Genomic DNA, 17,500 nt, shown 5'->3' with positions numbered 1-17,500 from the left:
TTTCCATCCTTTGTTCTCATCTTTTCTTTGACGTTAAGCTTTCAGGCTCAAACAGAAACAGAATAACTCTGCGCTCTCTGATGAACACGCTGTGTGTAAATGAGCTGAAACCTGCTCACTGACACTTGTTACCGCCTGCAGCAGGACAGTGAAACACAGGAACGAGAAGATAACTTTAGACTGATGTGGCAGCCCTCGGAGGACGCTGTGCCTTTTTTTGGCGTGGATAAACACAGCTGGTGGCGATAAGCGTCACTCAGCAGTGGAACATCTCAGCAGGAGCTTCAGAAACGGGCTGGACAGTTTCCACCAGTGGAAATATCCCGTCAGTGCAGTCAGATCTGAGATCCGCCTGGCTGTTCCCCCACGCTGTGATTTAAACTGTGAGTCCTGAGCTCAGTCGTCATGCTTTGCACCTCTGAAGTAAAACATGGGCTGACACAGCCGCCTCCTGATCTGGTTTATTCGTTTATGTTGAGGTTGTTTGTCAGAAAGGCTGGTTCAGTACCAGGATGCATTCTGAGCACACTTGTTGCTGAATGCAGCGATCTGATTGGTGAGAGCTGTAAATTAGTCCTGTGAACAGCTGCGTTAGAAGATTCACAGATTTTATGTGTTCGTAAAGGCCCAGTAAAAACATGGCGTCTGTCCACTTTAACCACACACTCCCTCTAACCACTGTTGTCTGTGTGCTGTGACCTTTGACCTCTGTACCGCTCACTCTGCCTCCCTCTGGGTGGAAAACCACCCTCCCCCTAACTTGATTCAGTCAGACGTGAATCGAGATCAAAGAGTTGAGCGAGCTCAGAGATCGCCCCCTGCTGGCCATCAAAAAGACTGCAGCTTCAAGGTGCTTCCACTTTCCCGAGAGTCTCTTTAATACTTTAAAGAATAGAAACTTCAGAAGAAAGAAAGAGAGGCAGCGGAGAGACTTTTGGCACTTTCACACTGACATCGTCTGCTTTTAATTAAAAAGTCAGAAGCAAACAAACGAGCGAGTGAGCGTGAAGCGTCTGCTGCTGCGCTCCGGTTCAGCCCAGTTTAATGAGAGCCAGGCGGATTCCTCCCAGCAGAGGAATGTTTGAGGCTGCGCTGCGGTTCAGACGTGTTCTCCACCCAAAAACATGAGCCGAGCCGCTCCTGTTATTTCATTAAACAGCGTGGACTTACTGCTCGGCCCTCCTCCTGTTTTTACCGTGGCTGCAGCAGATCCTCTGCGAGGAGAAACAAGTCTTCTGATATTAAACGATTCTTTAATGACTGTGCGTGAGCATCGTTTCTCTGGGCCGGTGTTTCCTGGGTTCATCGAGTGCTGCTGCTGCTGTTTCTGGACTGCAGCTGTTTCCACTCATAAAGTCACTCAGCTTCAATTTTCTCTGTGACATAAAAACCATAAATTAATTTTGTTTTGCTGCGGTTTCATTTGTTTCCATGTGAGCAGCTGTGTGAAGTCTGGGAGTGACCCTTACAGTCTAAAAGTCAGGCTGAAAATATAACAAACTGTGGCAAATCCAGTTTTAAGCTATTTGCTGTGTTATCATATTTACAAAATAAAAAATCTAAATCTGTTGAGATGTGGGCCACGATGAGCAACGCACAGTCGAAAATCAAACAGGATTTTTCTCTCATTTATGTGACTGATTTTTCTGCTCCTTCATTACTTTGGTCATGAAGTGTGAACAGCCACGGTGGAGCTCTGTTACAAGCCCAAAATCTGTGCCATGCTTCATATTTTCCAAAACTGCCCAGTGGGCCACATAGGGGTCTGTGCAGGACCAGTTCTGGGCCCCGGGCCTTATGTTTGACACCACTGAATATCTATGATGCTGGATTGTTATAGACAAAGCTACAGCAGTATATGTGTCATTAAAATCATCTCCAGCTGCAGTTTGGTAATAACCCTCTGCTTTTTCACCACCAGGGGGCAGCATTTTAATGTGTTTCTCCAAATTCATTAGGAACCGAAGATTTTTAACGTCACTAAAAATGGACAAAAATAAGAACAAGTTGTTTTATGCCCTTTCCAGTGAAGGTCTTAACTCTGTATTCTCACAGATAGGTGGGGTGTGTGTGTGTGTGTGTGGGGGGGGGGGGGGGGGGGTGCTATGGCTGTGCCCCGGGCCCCACATTTTCTTCCTCTGTCCATGTCAGTGTGTGCTGACTGAAGGAACAGAAAGGACTTTTACTTATTAAAACCATGAATGATGGTTTAAACGTGTGCATCATGAGCCCTGTGCAGCTCCTGCAGTCAGAGCTGAGCCCAAAGTGTCCTCCTGTGCTCCGAATGTGATCAATAACCTCATCGATAGAGCCTCACACACACACACGGTCGGCTGATGACTTCAGCACTGCTGCGTGCTGCACAGTCAGCTTGCAGGTCTTTATTTTCACCATCACACTCCCAGATTAGTCTCTTGTTTTCAGATACAACTGTGCTGATAAGCTCATGACGTTATTTAAATGTGATCATACTGAATTCACCTAATCTCACAGTAAATCCATGTGATTACCTTAAATATAGCCTAAAGGGTCCAGTGTTAGGACACATTTAGCACAAAAACATTCATCATTTTTTAAAACAACAAATGTCCCTCAGCCGCTCTTACATGTTGGATCAAAGAAACGGGCGGTACCAGAGGTTTATTGTAAAAGCATACTTCAGAACAAACATCATTATAAAAGCTGCTTGCGTGTTACTTAGTGAGAGTGAGGGAGAAAAAATGTTAGATATACACACTCGAGGACGTTTGGGGGGCGAAATGATAACTTTAAAGCATCAGTGCTGTAGTCCCAAAAGCTGCAGTTCCTCTAGTGTCCAGCAGAGGCTCCAGCATGAGTCAGCCCCCATAGACTCCCATGTTAAAACTTCACATGGGAAATGTTTACAGCCTGATACACAAATGATCATTTCCACCTTAATTACAGCTATATTAAAGTTTTGTTACGCGATAAGAGGAAGTCAAAGAGGAACGTAGAGAAGGAGAGTACCTCTACATGCACACAGTTTCACATAGTGGACAACAGAGACGAACAGTTTATCAGGGCTTCGTTTCAGGAGGCAGAGACGAATGGCTATTAGGGGCGTGGCCTCTGTGACTGACAGGTGGATGGTGACACAGACAGCTGTAGCTGCCCGCTCTGTGTTTGTGCTGATGGAGCCTTTTTAATGACATAATGTGACCAATATCATGGCTGCTGTGAGGTCACCGTACTACAGACCTATCAGTGTCTGTAACTCCGCCCTCTCGTCCTAACAGGGCTCTTCTGTCTTGGCAGCAAAAATGTCCATCTTTTATATACAGGTAATGCTGGCTCAGCGGCTGAGCGTGCACACTTTATGACGTGTTTTGCTGCAGGTGTAACACACGTGAGCGTGACCAGCGGAGCTTAGTTTCGGGGTTTTTCCCGGTTCAGTAAAGGACCTTTGCTTGACTTTTACTTGAATCACCCTGAGGAGCAGCAGCAGTCCTCGGAAGCCTCCGTCTCATACGCACGCACGCGCTCACGTGCTCGCACACCATCGCACCGGCGCACGCGCTGGTGCTCGCGCCCCATGCTGCAGGTAGTAACCCCTCCCCCTCCGTCCTGCAGCTTCAAACACAATAACCTCCGCCGCCGTTCCTTCCCCGGACACGCCGGCCGCCTTCCCCCGGGCTCTGCCTCGCTGCTCCGGCCACAGGTGAGCTCCTTTCATGCCTCCATGTTTCCGCTTTTTCGCCTGCGTGTTCAGCTCGAGCCTCGGTACGCAGCAGTGTCACCGGGCTGTCGGTACCGGGCACAACCGGGACCCGCTGGCGCTGCCGGGCTCCCCGTCCGGCCGGAGTCCGTGCTTCCGTGCTGCCAGCTGGAGGCTGTGCCCGGGTCAGCCCGGCCCGCCGAAGCTGCTTCGCCCTCATTGTTCTCCCGTGAAGTTTGCTAGAAGTGATGTAATGTAGCCCCGGTGCGGTGCGCCGGACTCCGGTTAAAAACTGCGGGTTTTCCGCCGCACTGCTTCGCTGCTTCTGCGCACGTTTCGGGTTTGATCCCGACGCCGTGTGTCGGGGTCACTCACACCGCGTACACACCGGTCCTCATCTTTGTCATCGATCCCAACTCCATCCGTGGATCCCTGCTGCTCTTCATCACCGGGAACAACAGGCTGGGACTTTTAAAGAGATCTGTTTGCTTATGAAATGTAAGTGTGGGCTGGAACTGAATCAGCCGAATTAAAGCGCTGTTCCCGATTTTTAAAACGGCATTTCTTTAATATTATTTACCTTGTGTGTTGTGCTTAGCAAGCAAAGAAACGTTAAAGTGCCATATTTTTAAAAGGAGTTTGGCGCGGTGCGACAAAATGCAATGGAATGAGTGGTTTCTTAGATTTTCGTGTAACAAACGAGATTTCAGAGCCAAAAACTACAAAACTAGCTGCTCTCATGTTCCACACATGGGTGGTCACCGATGTGGTTTAATGAATCATCGTGAACAGAAGCAGGTTTAATCGGAGTAAAACAACCTGTAGGTCTGGTTTCTCTGCAGCTCCATCGGGCTGAAGCATCTCCACCTCTCAGGGAAGTTTTGGAGGTGCAGCAGCTCTCACTGTCCTGCAGGAAATGTGAGTTATGTAGTGTGCCGGGGCGGCCACTGAGGTTTAAATTAAAGAACATTATTCAGCAGTATTCATGGGAAAATAATGTGCTGAAAGAACAGGAGGAGGAGGAAGACCTCCTCCCAGTCTGGATGATTTACTGTTGATTCACTGAACTGATGGAGCTGCTGCTGTGAGGAATGTGGAGAGTGAAAATTAGAACAATACTTTGAGAGGAGAGGGTGTGATGACGGGAAACGGCTGAAGCGCTCACATGGGAAAAAGTTCGGGAGTTAGAAGCTTTAAAGTCCTGTTTCTGAAGTGAAACCCGAGCATCATCATCATCATCATCACTGATCGTTACATCTGAGGCTGACATCCCAACACCGGACTGCAGATAAGACACGTGAGTGAGAGAGAGCTGTTATTGTCGTATCTGTGTAACAGCTTCTAAAGTTGCAGTGTTGTTGGAAAATATTCAGACTTGAAATCTGTAGATTTTTGATCAGGGAATGAAGAAGACGTCAGACGTGCAGTCAAACGCTTTTCCAGCTCAGACACAAACAGATAATAACAGTGATAATAAAGTTTGTTTGTACCGCGCGTTTCAATACCAGCGTTACGACGCGCTTCCTGGAGCTGTAAATATTCTCCAGCATGAAGCGTGGGTCTGCGAGAACCCCACTCGTGACCTCTGAAGCTCTCACAGGTCTCAGCAGAGTTTGGCAGGTTGCTAATGACAGGCTAAATGAGAACGCTGGCGTCGTTAGGGCTGCTTATTTTAAATATGTGTCTTTAAAAGTAGTTAAAAACCTTCCAAAGTGAGCAGAAAGGAGCCGCAGTGATGTCAGCCGAAGTGTGGACAAAGGGCCGCGCTGTACTTTGGTGTGATACCACTTTGCACCACAAGATGGTGCAGTGAGCAGTCGTGTGTCCACGGCGTAGTTCAGTTACAGGTTAATGCTGGCGTTTCACTTCCTGTGATTGGCTGAAGCATCTGCGAGACACCGGATCGGTGCCGCTCTGGTTCCCTCGACTGAAACAGGATTGTTTTCATCACAGACAATAATCTGTGTTTTCATCAAGTGCATCGATGCATCGCTCTTAATCAACTTTAAAATCAGGAAACACCGCTAACGTTAGCCACACGCCTGCACTGACTCACTACTGCAGCTGATGTACATCGTCTGCATCACTCTGCTGCCAAACCTGCAGACATTACAACATGTAAACATCATTTTTTGGTCCGATTGTGAATAAAACATGACTTGAATTCATGGGAGTGACAGCAGGCGTCTTTTCTTCTGCTGCTGGTGTTTAAAAAGCAGCCGCTCTGAGAGCTGCTGAGGCCGTCGTCCTCGGCTCGTCTGAGAGCCTCACGGGGGAGACGACAAGAAGCTAATTCCTCCTTTCACTGAGTGGAATTAAGTGATTGAAGTGCTCCACATTCCCAAATTCTCTGAGTTATTTTGGGGCCGTGGCAGCGCTGAAGGACAGCTGTATATTCATGAGCTCTCCTTTTTAGTCATTAGGCCCCAAATCTTCCTCCAGACGAGCTGCCAAGCAGGTCAGCGACGCCGGGTCTGCCCGGAGAGCGTCTTAGCGAGGATCTAAGCTCGGTTGCCGTTAAACGCCTTTAAAGAAACCGCGTCCTCCTCCTCTTCTCACCGCCGTCCGTCACCTCCTCATTATTTAGTGTTTTCTGCATCTGGCACGTTTCATTTTTACAAGTATTGACTTTAATTTGATGAGTAAATGTTGAGCAGAGGCTCCAGAGAGTCCCGCAGGACCCGAGAATCTGCACTTTACATGAATCGAGCTTCAATCGATTTGTTCCAGCAGCCTGAAAACATCACAGAGCGTTTATTAGATTCATCCTGTGGGCAAAGATCCAGGCACAGCAAAGGGAACAGCCTGTGTCTGAGGCCGTCTACGGAGCACCAAAGTGGACAAAATAAATCGCATTTAAAAAATCAAATAATCTCAAGAGCAAAGTTTTAGTGCTTATTTATTATTATTATTATTATTATTATTATTATTTAATTCCAACTATAATAAATAGGGCTGCCACGATTAGTCGACTATCAAAATCGTCGACGACTGATTTAATAGTCGACGCGTCGTTTGAAGCTTTGTAAGATCACAAAAAGACGCAGGAATAAGTAGTAGGATTTAAGAGTGTAATAACGGACTGAAACAGAAGATGGCAGCACTGCATGTACAAGGATGCCAGCTGCCGTTAAACCCCGAAGAAGAAGAAGCTGTGTCCCAGAATTCATAGCGCAGCCCAGCTCAGTTTCCAACAATGGCGGCAGCTAGTTAGTTTTAATATTACTCTTATTATTCTTTCTGGGTCACAAAATAAACGTTTAACATATTTTCAGGCGAGAATGTAGCTGTGTAAACCTCAAATATCTGCTCAGTTTATCAAGACACCACATATTTTCAAAAGCGCTCCGACGTTTTCGGAGACGTCTGTTAGCCACTAGCTCGATAGCTAGCCGGGGGCTAGGCTCACTAGAGCCGTGAGAACACCGGACTCCCGGCTAATCGTTTTCAAACCCACCGCCGTCTTTCGCTACTCAGGTTAAACATGATATATAAGTCACTTAGATAACTTAAAATGTTATTGTTTGGCTTTTTTAGTATTTTATTTGTTCCTGAGTAAATCGGTTTGGCTGAGATTAAAGTTATAGTTTTTACACAGCTGAATAAACATCAAGCAGACAGCTGATTATCAGACGTGTGAGATGCTCGAGAATTTACTCCGGTGTCCTGTTATATTTTAGAGAGCAAGGAGTTTATTAAACTTCACCGAAACAATCTGCAAATTTCATTAAAATTTAATAAACTATCGTCTTGTCTTTATTTTTAGTTAGCACATACCTTAAACACTTAAAGCTGTAAGCTAATGATAGTTATATAAGAGCAGATGCTGCTGGTGCAATAAGCTGTACGTTTTACGTCCAATGGATGATGATCTGATTAGTCGACTATCAAAATAATCGTTTGTGGCAGCCCTAATGATAAATCGACTAGTTACTGCATGTCAATTATTTTTATGGTACTTTATATTAAAAATGAGCATTAAAATCATTAAAATATCAAATGACAAGAACATAGCTGTATTGTATGTAATGTTTGGCATAATAAGTATAAGCAGATTTAAAATGACTTAAGGTTAATAAGTTGAAATGAGCCTCAAACAGCCAAATATTGATCATGTCTTATTGTTTTTATATTTGTATTTACGTCATCGTTCGTTTCTTAACTTCATTGGGGTATTTGTTTATTTGGCGAATCGTTTTTAAAGAGTCTCAGAGACCAAAAAACCTCAGAAAGAGCCCAAACCAGAACCCCGCCTCCCCGTGCAGCAAAAGCAAAAGTTAAGAAAAATTATGTATATGTAAAAAACAAAAAAAAAAAACGTGAGTGCTGAGCCATGTTTGACACGCAGGCCGTCAGAGATCTTTCCACTCGTGGACCAATCCGCTCGCATTCCATCTCCACCATCTGGGACGGCAGCAGGTGGAGGACAGGTGGGTGTGTCAGAGCGAGGACCACCCCCTGCCCTCGAAGTGGAGCAGGTGGAGTGTCTTTGAAGGTCTTGATAAGGAAGACCGTCCCCGACAGTCCAAATCTGAGCACACTGAGGTCCCCACGTCTGAACGTGTGTGTCAGTGCAAAGCATAAGGTCGAGGCGAGCCGTCACCCCCCCGTCTGCACTGCGGTTTGTGACGCGGTCGTGGCGGCGGTCCCGGAGCTGGACGGTCTGACTCGCCGAGCAGGGGCTCTCTGGGTTTGGTTGTTTTTGCTCGCTGATGAGGAGCTGCGAGTCTGAAAACAAGGCATGAACTCACAGACCGAATCAAATCGATCCCCCCACCCCCCGGCTTTATCCCAGCACCCCCACTCTGCCCAGTGCTCCCAGTGCAGCCGCGGTCAGGCTGCACACAGGCAGCACCGAGCCAGCCTGCTGAATTAGAGGTGATTATATCGCTGCGTGTGTGTGTGTGTGTGTGTGTGTGTGCGCGCCTGCGTGTGCGCGCCTGCGTGTGTGTGTGTGTGTGTGCGTGCCTGTGTGTGTGTGCGTGCCTGCGTGTGTGTGTGGCTGTAAAGCCTCTGCGACAGACTGCCGTTTTGTTACATAACCAGTTTTACACTAAATCAGCCTCGGCGCTCACCGGGAGAGGAAATGACCTCCGACCTGTGCTACCACTAATCACTAACAGGAAGTAAGTCTACAGGTAAAAACCCAAACACCCTAAAAGCGTTAGAGCGGGCGATACGATTGGTTTTCTTTGTTTCACCTGTTTGCTGGTCAGCTTTGGAGTTTTCATTAATCACTCTGTCATCACCTGTAGGCCTGGAGCTCCGCCCACTTCATTATTTTTAAGCCTGTGTCTGACAAAGACCTCACTAGATGGCCTCAACTCAGGATTTATCCCCTCACTGACTCCCTGCTGGAGCCTCCGATGGACGTTAGAGGAACTGCAGCCTGGATGTCCACAGCGCAGCCTCAGTGCCTCGGCGTGTCTCGGTGCACTGGAGCCGCTTTCATTGAGAAAAATGTCTTGGATTGAATAATAGCTGTAGCGCCACCTGCTGGTTTACCTGCTGTATGTATTTGCCAGATGTGTTTGGGAGAACCGGGTTAGAGATGTCAGAAATCGTGCAGCGTGAACGTGTCGTTTGGTCCTCGTCACATTTTAGTTTTCTGCGCAGGAAGTGAGGCGAGTCGTTCGGAGTTTCACTCGAGTTACTTAAGCTCCATGAGCTCCTCGCTGCCTCTCAGCCTGCCTTTTGCTCTTATCCTTTTCCTTTAAATGACATTTCATTGCCGCAGAGGCAGTCGAATGATCCAGGCTGTTAGTTTGCTCTCACCACACTAAAATCATTTGAACCCTCTGAGATCATAAACAAAGCTGTACGTGTTGTAAGGCAGAAATCACAGCAGTGGTTTGTTGATGATGCAGCCCACGCTGTTTGCTTCACGCTAACCCTCTAACCCTCGGGCTTACAGCCAGACAGAGAACACCTCTGACCTCAGCAAGTCAAACGCCCGCCTGAGTCTGTGCTCAGACTTTGTGAAACCGCTCTCAGTTCTGAACCTGTCATGTGTCCACACGGAGACTCGGTCCTGCACAGAAACACCCGCAGACAGACGGCGTAATCCTGACCAGACAGACGCGTCTGATCAGGCTAATCCCTCCTCACCTCCCTCTGCTCTGACCTGCAGATTACCGCACGCACGCACATGCACGCACACACAGGCACGCACACACATGCACGCACACACAGGCACGCACACACATGCACGCACACACAGGCACGCACACACATGCACGCACACACATGCACACACACGGACACACACCACTTCAGAAGGCACTGCGCTGTGTAACCCTTTCCTAACCCAAACCCTGCTCCAAACCTTTGCATTGATTCTTTGAACCAGGAGGTTGGTGCAGGTGGTGCTGGTCGTGTGAGGCGTGCTGGCGAGCGCGTGCTGGCGAGCGCGTGCTGGCGAGCGCGTGCTGGCGAGCGCGTGCTGAGCTCAGTGAGCTGTTGAACATGCACTCCGTGTGACTCATAACCTGTTTGTGAGTGTTTGGTGGGCAGTTTGCATGGAAACAGCCGAGGCTAAAGAGGGAAACGCTTCAGGAGCATGGCTCCGCCCACCGGAACGCCCATCGAGTCTGACAGTTAATGATTAAATGTGCGATCTGTTTCATAAGAGCGCTGCGTAGGAGAGGAAACGGCCTCCCAGACGCCGACTCACAGATCTACGCCTTTGAGGGTGTAGCATGATGATGGTGCACTACAGAATTGGAGGGTCTGATCAAACTGAAGCCTGCCTGAGGCAGCACAGCAGCTCATTTTCAGGCTCAAAGGTCAAAGGTGAAGCCCAGACTTTAGCCTGGGTCTGGTTTAACCAATGAGGACGCGATCAGGATCAAAGCTCCAGTCTAGACAGGGTGGTGTCAAAGGTCATTAGGCCCAAATCTGAGCCCGTTTCCCTTATCGACCTGGCTCCACCTCTTTCTGCCTCACGTCTGGTTTTCTAACATCTGTATATCTTCACATCTGCGTCTGTCTTAATCTTGGTGGGGGAACAATACCGAGAGCGAGCGAGGGAGGTGTGGGCAGGAGAGGGCGTGACTGCAGCGAGGATTCATTACAGCATCTGCACTGCACAGGCCTAACATTATCTCAGTCTGCGGTCTTAGAGGAGCCTCACAGGCCAGTTATTACAGAGTAATGGCAGCCCTGCAGCCTGTCATTACCCAGCACACCTTCATGTCTCTGCTCCTGCAGTTTGCACACAGCTCGGGCCCTGCTGTGCTTCTGCTGATGTCATCAGTAACCTTGCACGTGTTTTAAATCCGGAGGGTGTTACACATCCGCTGAGGCTGGGCTTTAAACAGCAGGAAGTGTTTTACTGTCATTTAGATTTAAGTGTTAACGTCTAACGCTCACGAGCTCATCAAATGGAGCTGCAGGGTTTGGTGTCAGGGGTCGAGGCGATGGATGCACACAAAGTTTACAGGTTTCTGTTGTGGTGAAATACTTCCTGTGAGCTTTGGGGATGTCGCAGCACCTCGAACTGCTTTACAGCACCCTTTGTGTTGACGTGTTGGAGCTGGGCGCTGCTCAATCGGTCCACACAGAACATCAGAGACGTTTGTCTCTGCGTTTGATGAGCAGAAGGTTGGTGCGTGAGGATGGGGGAGTCAGGCAGAGCATGAATGAGCGCGACGGTAAATAAGCTCCTCCTCTAAAGCCTCCCTGTCCTCTTTCTCTCCAGCAGGTATGTTCCGATTGGCTGCCTGCACTCGACCTCTGACCTGAGTGTGACCTGCTCTTGCTGATGTTTGAAGGGTGGATAGATGGGCAGGAATCCTGGGATTACACAGCAGAGGATTTTGGGAATGCTGGGAATTGTGCGTGTGGAATATTCAGCCTGTAAACAGATGCTCATTAAGACTGTGAAGCCTTTTAATCCCTGAAATACTGAAGTGAGAAATCTTAGATAACTGATACATGTCAGACGTTCAGATGATTTATTGTTTTTTACGTTTTATTGGAGGCTAACGTTCCTGTTTGACTTCACGTCCTTCGTTTCTGGATACTTTTATCTCCGCCCCCCTCTTGGCTGGAGGAAATGGATCAATCTGCACTGAAGCGAGAATACGCGACAGGAAGTTGATCCCTACAGGGAGCGAGGACGAGAACAAACTGGGAATATGTCGTGGAAGAGGAACTACTTTGCATCAGGCAGCAGTGGAAGTGGAGTCAGCGGAGGAGGAGGCGGGGCTGGGACGCAGGGAATCCTGACACCTCGCACCATGACGTCCATCGCTCCCAGCAAAGGGCTGAGCAACGAGCCGGGACAGAACAGCTGCTTCCTGAACAGCGCTCTGCAGGTACCGACTCACGCTCTGACCTTTGACCCCAGCTTTCAGGCTCTCCCACACACACACACACACACACACTGACATTGATGTATTAATCCTGTGAAAATGTTAACATAGAAAGTATAAGCTGTTAAAACAAGTATCATTTATATTCGTTTGTACTTTGTGTTGTTAGTCTGTTTCGAACGTGCTCACTGTGACTGAGAATCTTCAGCCTTTATATGAAAAGTGCAGTTTACTTAATATCCCGAGCTAAACAGGACGCGTTTATGCCCAGTTTAAAACAGCTCAGGTGTCACAGGGGTACTGGGATGAGTCTGTTTGGGAGTTTGGGAAATTTATATCACTTCAGATCTCTTCAAGGGCGTCTGATACGTTCCTGTTATTTTAGCTTTGCACAACAGAGGTGTGTGTGTGTGTGTGTGTGTGTGTGTGTGTGTGTGTGTGTGTGTGTGTGTGTGTGTGTGTGTGTGTGTGTGTGTGTGTGTGTGTGCGCGCGCGTGTGTGTGTGTGTTACTTTCTGTGGAATCAGTGACTCAGAAGTCAGATGTTTTTTAAGTGTAACGCTTATTTTCATCAGCATTAAATTACAAAACGAGCTGCTCAGACAGCGCTGAGCTCTGTGCGACACACACACACACACACACATTCAGTAATTGCAGGCCTCACATTTTTTCTGCGATGATGATGAAGATGATTATTATTGTTGTTATTGTTGGTCTTGTGCAGGAAAAGAAACTCAGGAAAACACCTGTTGAGTTTAAAGGCCGCGTTGAAGAGCTGAAACACATGCGTCGCTGTCATCTCACAGCAAGAAGGTCCTGGGTTTACGCCACCATGTGGGCGGGGCCTTTCTGTGTAGAGTTTGTGTGTTCTCCCACAGTCCAAACATGTGCAGTTAGTGGGGTTAGGTTAACTGGTGACTTCAAATTGCCTGTAAGTGTGAATGGTTGTCTGTCTCTCTGTGTTACCCCCATGACACACTGTCCATGGTGATGGCCCCAATAAAGACAAGTGGAAAAGGACAGATGGATGGACGGACGGATGATTGGTTGGATGGACAGACGGTTGGTTGGATGGATGGTTGGATGGATGGATGGATGGATGGACAGACAGACAGATGGTTGGATGGACAGACAGATGGATGGTTGGATGGATGGACAGACAGACAGATGATTGTTGGATGGTTGGTTGGATGGACAGACAGACGGCTGGTTGGTTGGATGGACAGACAGATGGTTGGATGGATGGTTGGATGGATGGATGGACAGACAGATGGTTGGATGGATGGATGGACAGACAGATGGTTGGACGGATGGATGGTTGGACGGATGGTTGGTTGGATGGATGGTTGGTTGGATGGACAGACAGACAGCTGGTTGGTTGGATGGACAGACAGACGGCTGGTTGGTTGGATGGACAGACAGATGGTTGGATGGACAGACAGATGGTTGGATGGACAGACAGATGGTTGGATGGACAGACAGTTGGATGGATGGACAGACAGACAGATGGTTGGTTGGATGGACAGACAGACAGATGATTGTTGGATGGTTGGTTGGATGGACAGACAGACGGTTGATTGGATGGATGGACAGACAGACAGACAGATGGTTGGATGGATGGTTGGTTGGATGGATGGATGGATGGATGGCTGGATAGACAGACAGATGATTGTTGGATGGATGGTTGGATGGACAGACAGACGGCTGGTTGGTTGGATGGACAGACAGATGGTTGGACGGATGGACAGACAGACAGATGGATGAATGGTTGGATGGATGGATGGTTGGATGGATGGACAGACAGACAGATGGTTGGTTGGTTGGATGGACAGACAGACAGACGGTTGGATGAATGGTTGGTTGGATGGACAGACACAGATGGTTGGATGAACAGACAGATGGTTGGATGGATGGATGGTTGGATGGATGGTTGGATGGACAGACAGATGATTGTTGAATGGTTGGTTGGATGGACAGACAGATGGTTGGATGGATGGTTGGATGGACAGACAGACGGATGGATGGATGAATGGTTGGATGGACAGACAGATGGTTGGATGGATGGATGGATGGATGGATGGTTGGATGGACAGACGGATGGATGGATGGTTGGATGGACAGACGGATGGATGGATGAATGGTTGGATGGACAGACAGATGGTTGGATGGTTGGATGGATGGATGGACAGACAGACAGACAGATGGATGAATGGTTGGATGGACAGACAGATGGTTGGATGGATGGATGGATGGATGAATAATTGGATGGACAGACACAGATGGTTGGATGGATGGATGGTTGGTTGGATGGACAGACAGATGGTTGGATGGACAGACAGACAGATGGTTGGATGGATGGATGGATGGACAGACAGACACAGATGGTTGGATGGATGGTTGGTTGGATGGACAGACAGACGGATGGATGGATGGACAGACAGACAGACGGTTGGTTGGTCTTTAAATGTCTTTATTCGACTTCATAATCTGCTGAATTAAAGTTGTTTGTGTGTTTTCGGTGTTTCTTCTGTAATAACAGTCTGACCGCTGCTCATTACTGAATGACCTCTAAACTCTAAATGCACGATGGCGCTGGCGGCGGTTTGGTTTAACCCTCTGTGAGTCAGCGGAGGTCTGACTGATGTAAACGCGTGTCCTCCAGACGAGCCGTTCGCCGTCCCATCGTGACGCCCTGTCTTTTAAAATGCTCGCGCTGCACAGCCTCGCACTTTCGCCGCAGTGCCTTTGAGCCAATCAGCTGGCACTGCAGCAGGTAAACAACACGGGTCCGCCGTCCGACACACCCTCTCTAATAACAGCCCGGCTGATCTGCGCTTCTTTGAGTGAGGCTGTAATGAGCGCGTGCAGCAGCGTCGCCTCCCAGACTGAAGGCCGCGCTCGTTAATGACTCATCGGGAGGAGGAGGGTGGTGGAGGAGGAGGGAGGAGGAGGAGGAGGGTGGTAATTATTGGTGTAAACAGGCTGACTCATTAACCTCTCGTGGTGAGGCTGGCGGTCTGTGCTGCTGAAGTGACGGCGCTCGTTATGAGCTTAGAGGCTGAGCGGCACAGGTCAGAGGTCACCACACGAACACCTTTTGCAGGTGTGCGACATCATGTGAACAAAGCTGCTGCTCATCATCATATTCCGGTTTCTCACACACCCATGAGTCCCAGAATTCCGCTCGGCAAAACTGGAGCTCCGACTTCTTGGATCAACATCAAAGAGTCTGAGGTAACGACCTGCCTCAGGTGTCCGACCATGAACACATGCTTCCTCCTGACTCCTGCACCTTTTGGACCCTGCAGCTGTCCGCCCGCCCGGTCACGTCAAACCGTAATGGATCAAACGGAGCGAGCCTGCGGGGCGCCGCGCCGAGGTGAGTAGGTGGCGGATCGGAGAGAGATCAGTACTGACGGGACGCACAGAGGCTTCGATGTGATGAAGGCAAAGTGAAGAGGAAGAAGATCGCAGTAACAAGCAGCTGCTCACACTCCATCATCATCATCATCATCATCCTCCTCCTGCTGCTGCTCAGAACATCCACCTTCGCCTCGCACACGCTGACTCTACTTTGGTCACTCACGTGTGAGTTGCTGTTATTATGCATGTGTAGTATGAGCAGCTGTATGAACACAGCATGTAAAACACCACAGAGCTCATTTTTTAAAGGCTTCAGGCTGCAAACATCAAACTTTTCAGTTGTTAATCCTGCAAATTCAGTGAGTCAATTCATAACCTGATACGCACACTGATGGTTCTCTAGCGATAATTCCCCCTCACAGCATGTGTTTAAAAAGTTAGCATTATTAGGGGCGTGGCCTCTTTGGCTGACAGGTGGCTGTAGCTGCTAGCTTCACCTGAACTGGACCTCTGGAGCGTGTTTGTGCTGTTTTGATGGCCTCATCAGTAAAATGCTGCTGTGATGTCACTGCACTAACGCACCGAGGGAACATCTCGGATTTTGATTGGATGTTCCTGATTATCAGCTGAGTGTCGCTCCCGTAGAGTTCATCCTGCAGGTTTCCGTTTGGGCTTTGATTTAAGTGACGACTGCGTCCGGCTGATCTTCGTGCTCAGGTGTTGATGTTTCCTCCTGCTGCGTCCTGCAGGCTCATTTTATCCTTTCAAAGCAAAAAAAGCGCTAAACGCTGATTCCTCTGTGCGATGTGCGCTCGGCGTGCAGATCTGCACAGACGGCTTGTTACCTGGTCGACCTGCTGGAGGCCGCAGCAACATATTGCAGCCGGTGGGGGGGCGGGGACAGGAAGGAGGAAGCAAACGGCCAAATGCTGACGCTGCAGTTTGTTTCACTGAGGACTCAGGTCCAAGCGTGAATCAGATCAGCGCCTCTCCGTCTGCTGTTAAGCCCCAGCATCACGTCTGAATCGTCCTATCAGCACATTTCTGTTCAGTGTCGGTGTAATAGACACCCGGCTGTGTGCTTCAAACACCAGAGTTTGTTCTGATGATAATTTCCTGCGTTAGTTAGAAATGTTTCATGAAGGGATTCAGCTCACTGTGAATGAAAGTAAGTCAAACATCCATGTTCTCTCAGGCTGTGAAGTCTGCAGGTCGTGAGGTTGTGAATGGATCAGATCGCCGTGACGACACCTCCATCAGGGACTGTCTTTAAATGTGAAACCCTGCAAGTTTAAAGCACAGTAATGGTTAAACCTGGTTATGGTTGGTTCACTGTTAGGCCTGGCTGCTTCTGCTCCTCTATCATCAGCTGGGATCTGCGGTTGGCGGCTCGGTGCCGGCCCTGGCTGCAGGCACGTCACTGAGACAAACACAAACACACACTCGTCACAGGCAGACAAACACACACTGCAGGACTCAGAACTGTCCGACCCTCCGGGCCCCCGCGGATCGTTTTAAAACCCTCCTCATGAGTAAAGTGATGAAAAAATTCCTCCGTGTCTGGATTCCTGCTGCTCGGCGGGAGGCGAGGCGCCCGGCTTCTCCGCGGGGTTCGGCTAACGCGGCGTAATGCCCCTTTAACCCACGCCGGCCCTCACGGCTGCTCCGGTCTCAGTCTGGTGAGTTTTGGAGCCACGTAGCTCCGCCCTTATCCACCCGGCGAGTCCTGATGTTGCTTCGATGGTTTCTGGTCTCAGCTTAAATCCTCGGAGCTGTCTTTAGCTTCTGCTCCACTGATTTCCTGTCAGTGTTTGTTTCTGTGTGATATTAACAGAGGTTTTAATTCGTCTTAGCTTTGACCCCAGCATTCAAATGAAAGCGTGTATTTCACAGACTTCTTACATTAAATATGACATAATTCAGTTTGAAGTTTCTGCTCTGCAAACATTTTATTTACGAGATTGTCTCTGGAGGCGAGAAGCGGCTCTGTGGTGAGCGGCGGCGAGCCAGCTGGTGAGGAAAAGACAAAATGGTAAAAGCTGTGCTGACTGAACTTTCAAAATAAGAGCCAAAAATAAAGTACATGTGTGGTGTTGTGGAAAATCAGTTGCAGATGGTGTTGTTCTCGCAGACAGATGAAAAAGATG

The 17,500-nt window shown here is 48.7% G+C and overlaps 1 protein-coding gene and 1 pseudogene across 9 annotated transcripts in view; one reads left to right on the top strand and one right to left on the bottom strand.

The window, feature by feature from the left end:
* usp54a (ubiquitin specific peptidase 54a) overlaps positions 1-17,500 on the top strand; it is a 49,760-nt gene that overhangs the window by 6,420 nt on the left and 25,840 nt on the right. For 4 of the 9 annotated variants that reach the window (XM_087849924.1, XM_087849923.1, XM_087849916.1 and 1 more), the window contains exons 1-2: positions 3,543-3,679; positions 11,376-11,994. In XM_087849924.1, the coding sequence (XP_087706050.1) occupies positions 11,815-11,994 (180 nt within the window). In that variant the 5' untranslated portion in view covers positions 3,543-3,679; positions 11,376-11,814. Of the gene's footprint in view, positions 1-3,542; positions 3,680-3,943; positions 4,175-4,736; positions 4,974-11,262; positions 11,279-11,375; positions 11,995-17,500 lie in introns of those variants that run through there. The other 5 variants (XM_087849917.1, XM_087849921.1, XM_087849922.1 and 2 more) reach the window with 5 other exon arrangements.
* LOC148099816 (uncharacterized) lies at positions 12,898-14,673 on the bottom strand (annotated as a pseudogene).

The sequence above is a fragment of the Neolamprologus brichardi genome, chromosome 13, assembly GCF_056152115.1.
Source record: "Neolamprologus brichardi isolate AB-2024 chromosome 13, ASM5615211v1, whole genome shotgun sequence".
NCBI classification, from domain to species: Eukaryota; Metazoa; Chordata; class Actinopteri; order Cichliformes; family Cichlidae; genus Neolamprologus; species Neolamprologus brichardi.
This window is presented reverse-complemented; position numbering and strand designations above follow the sequence as displayed.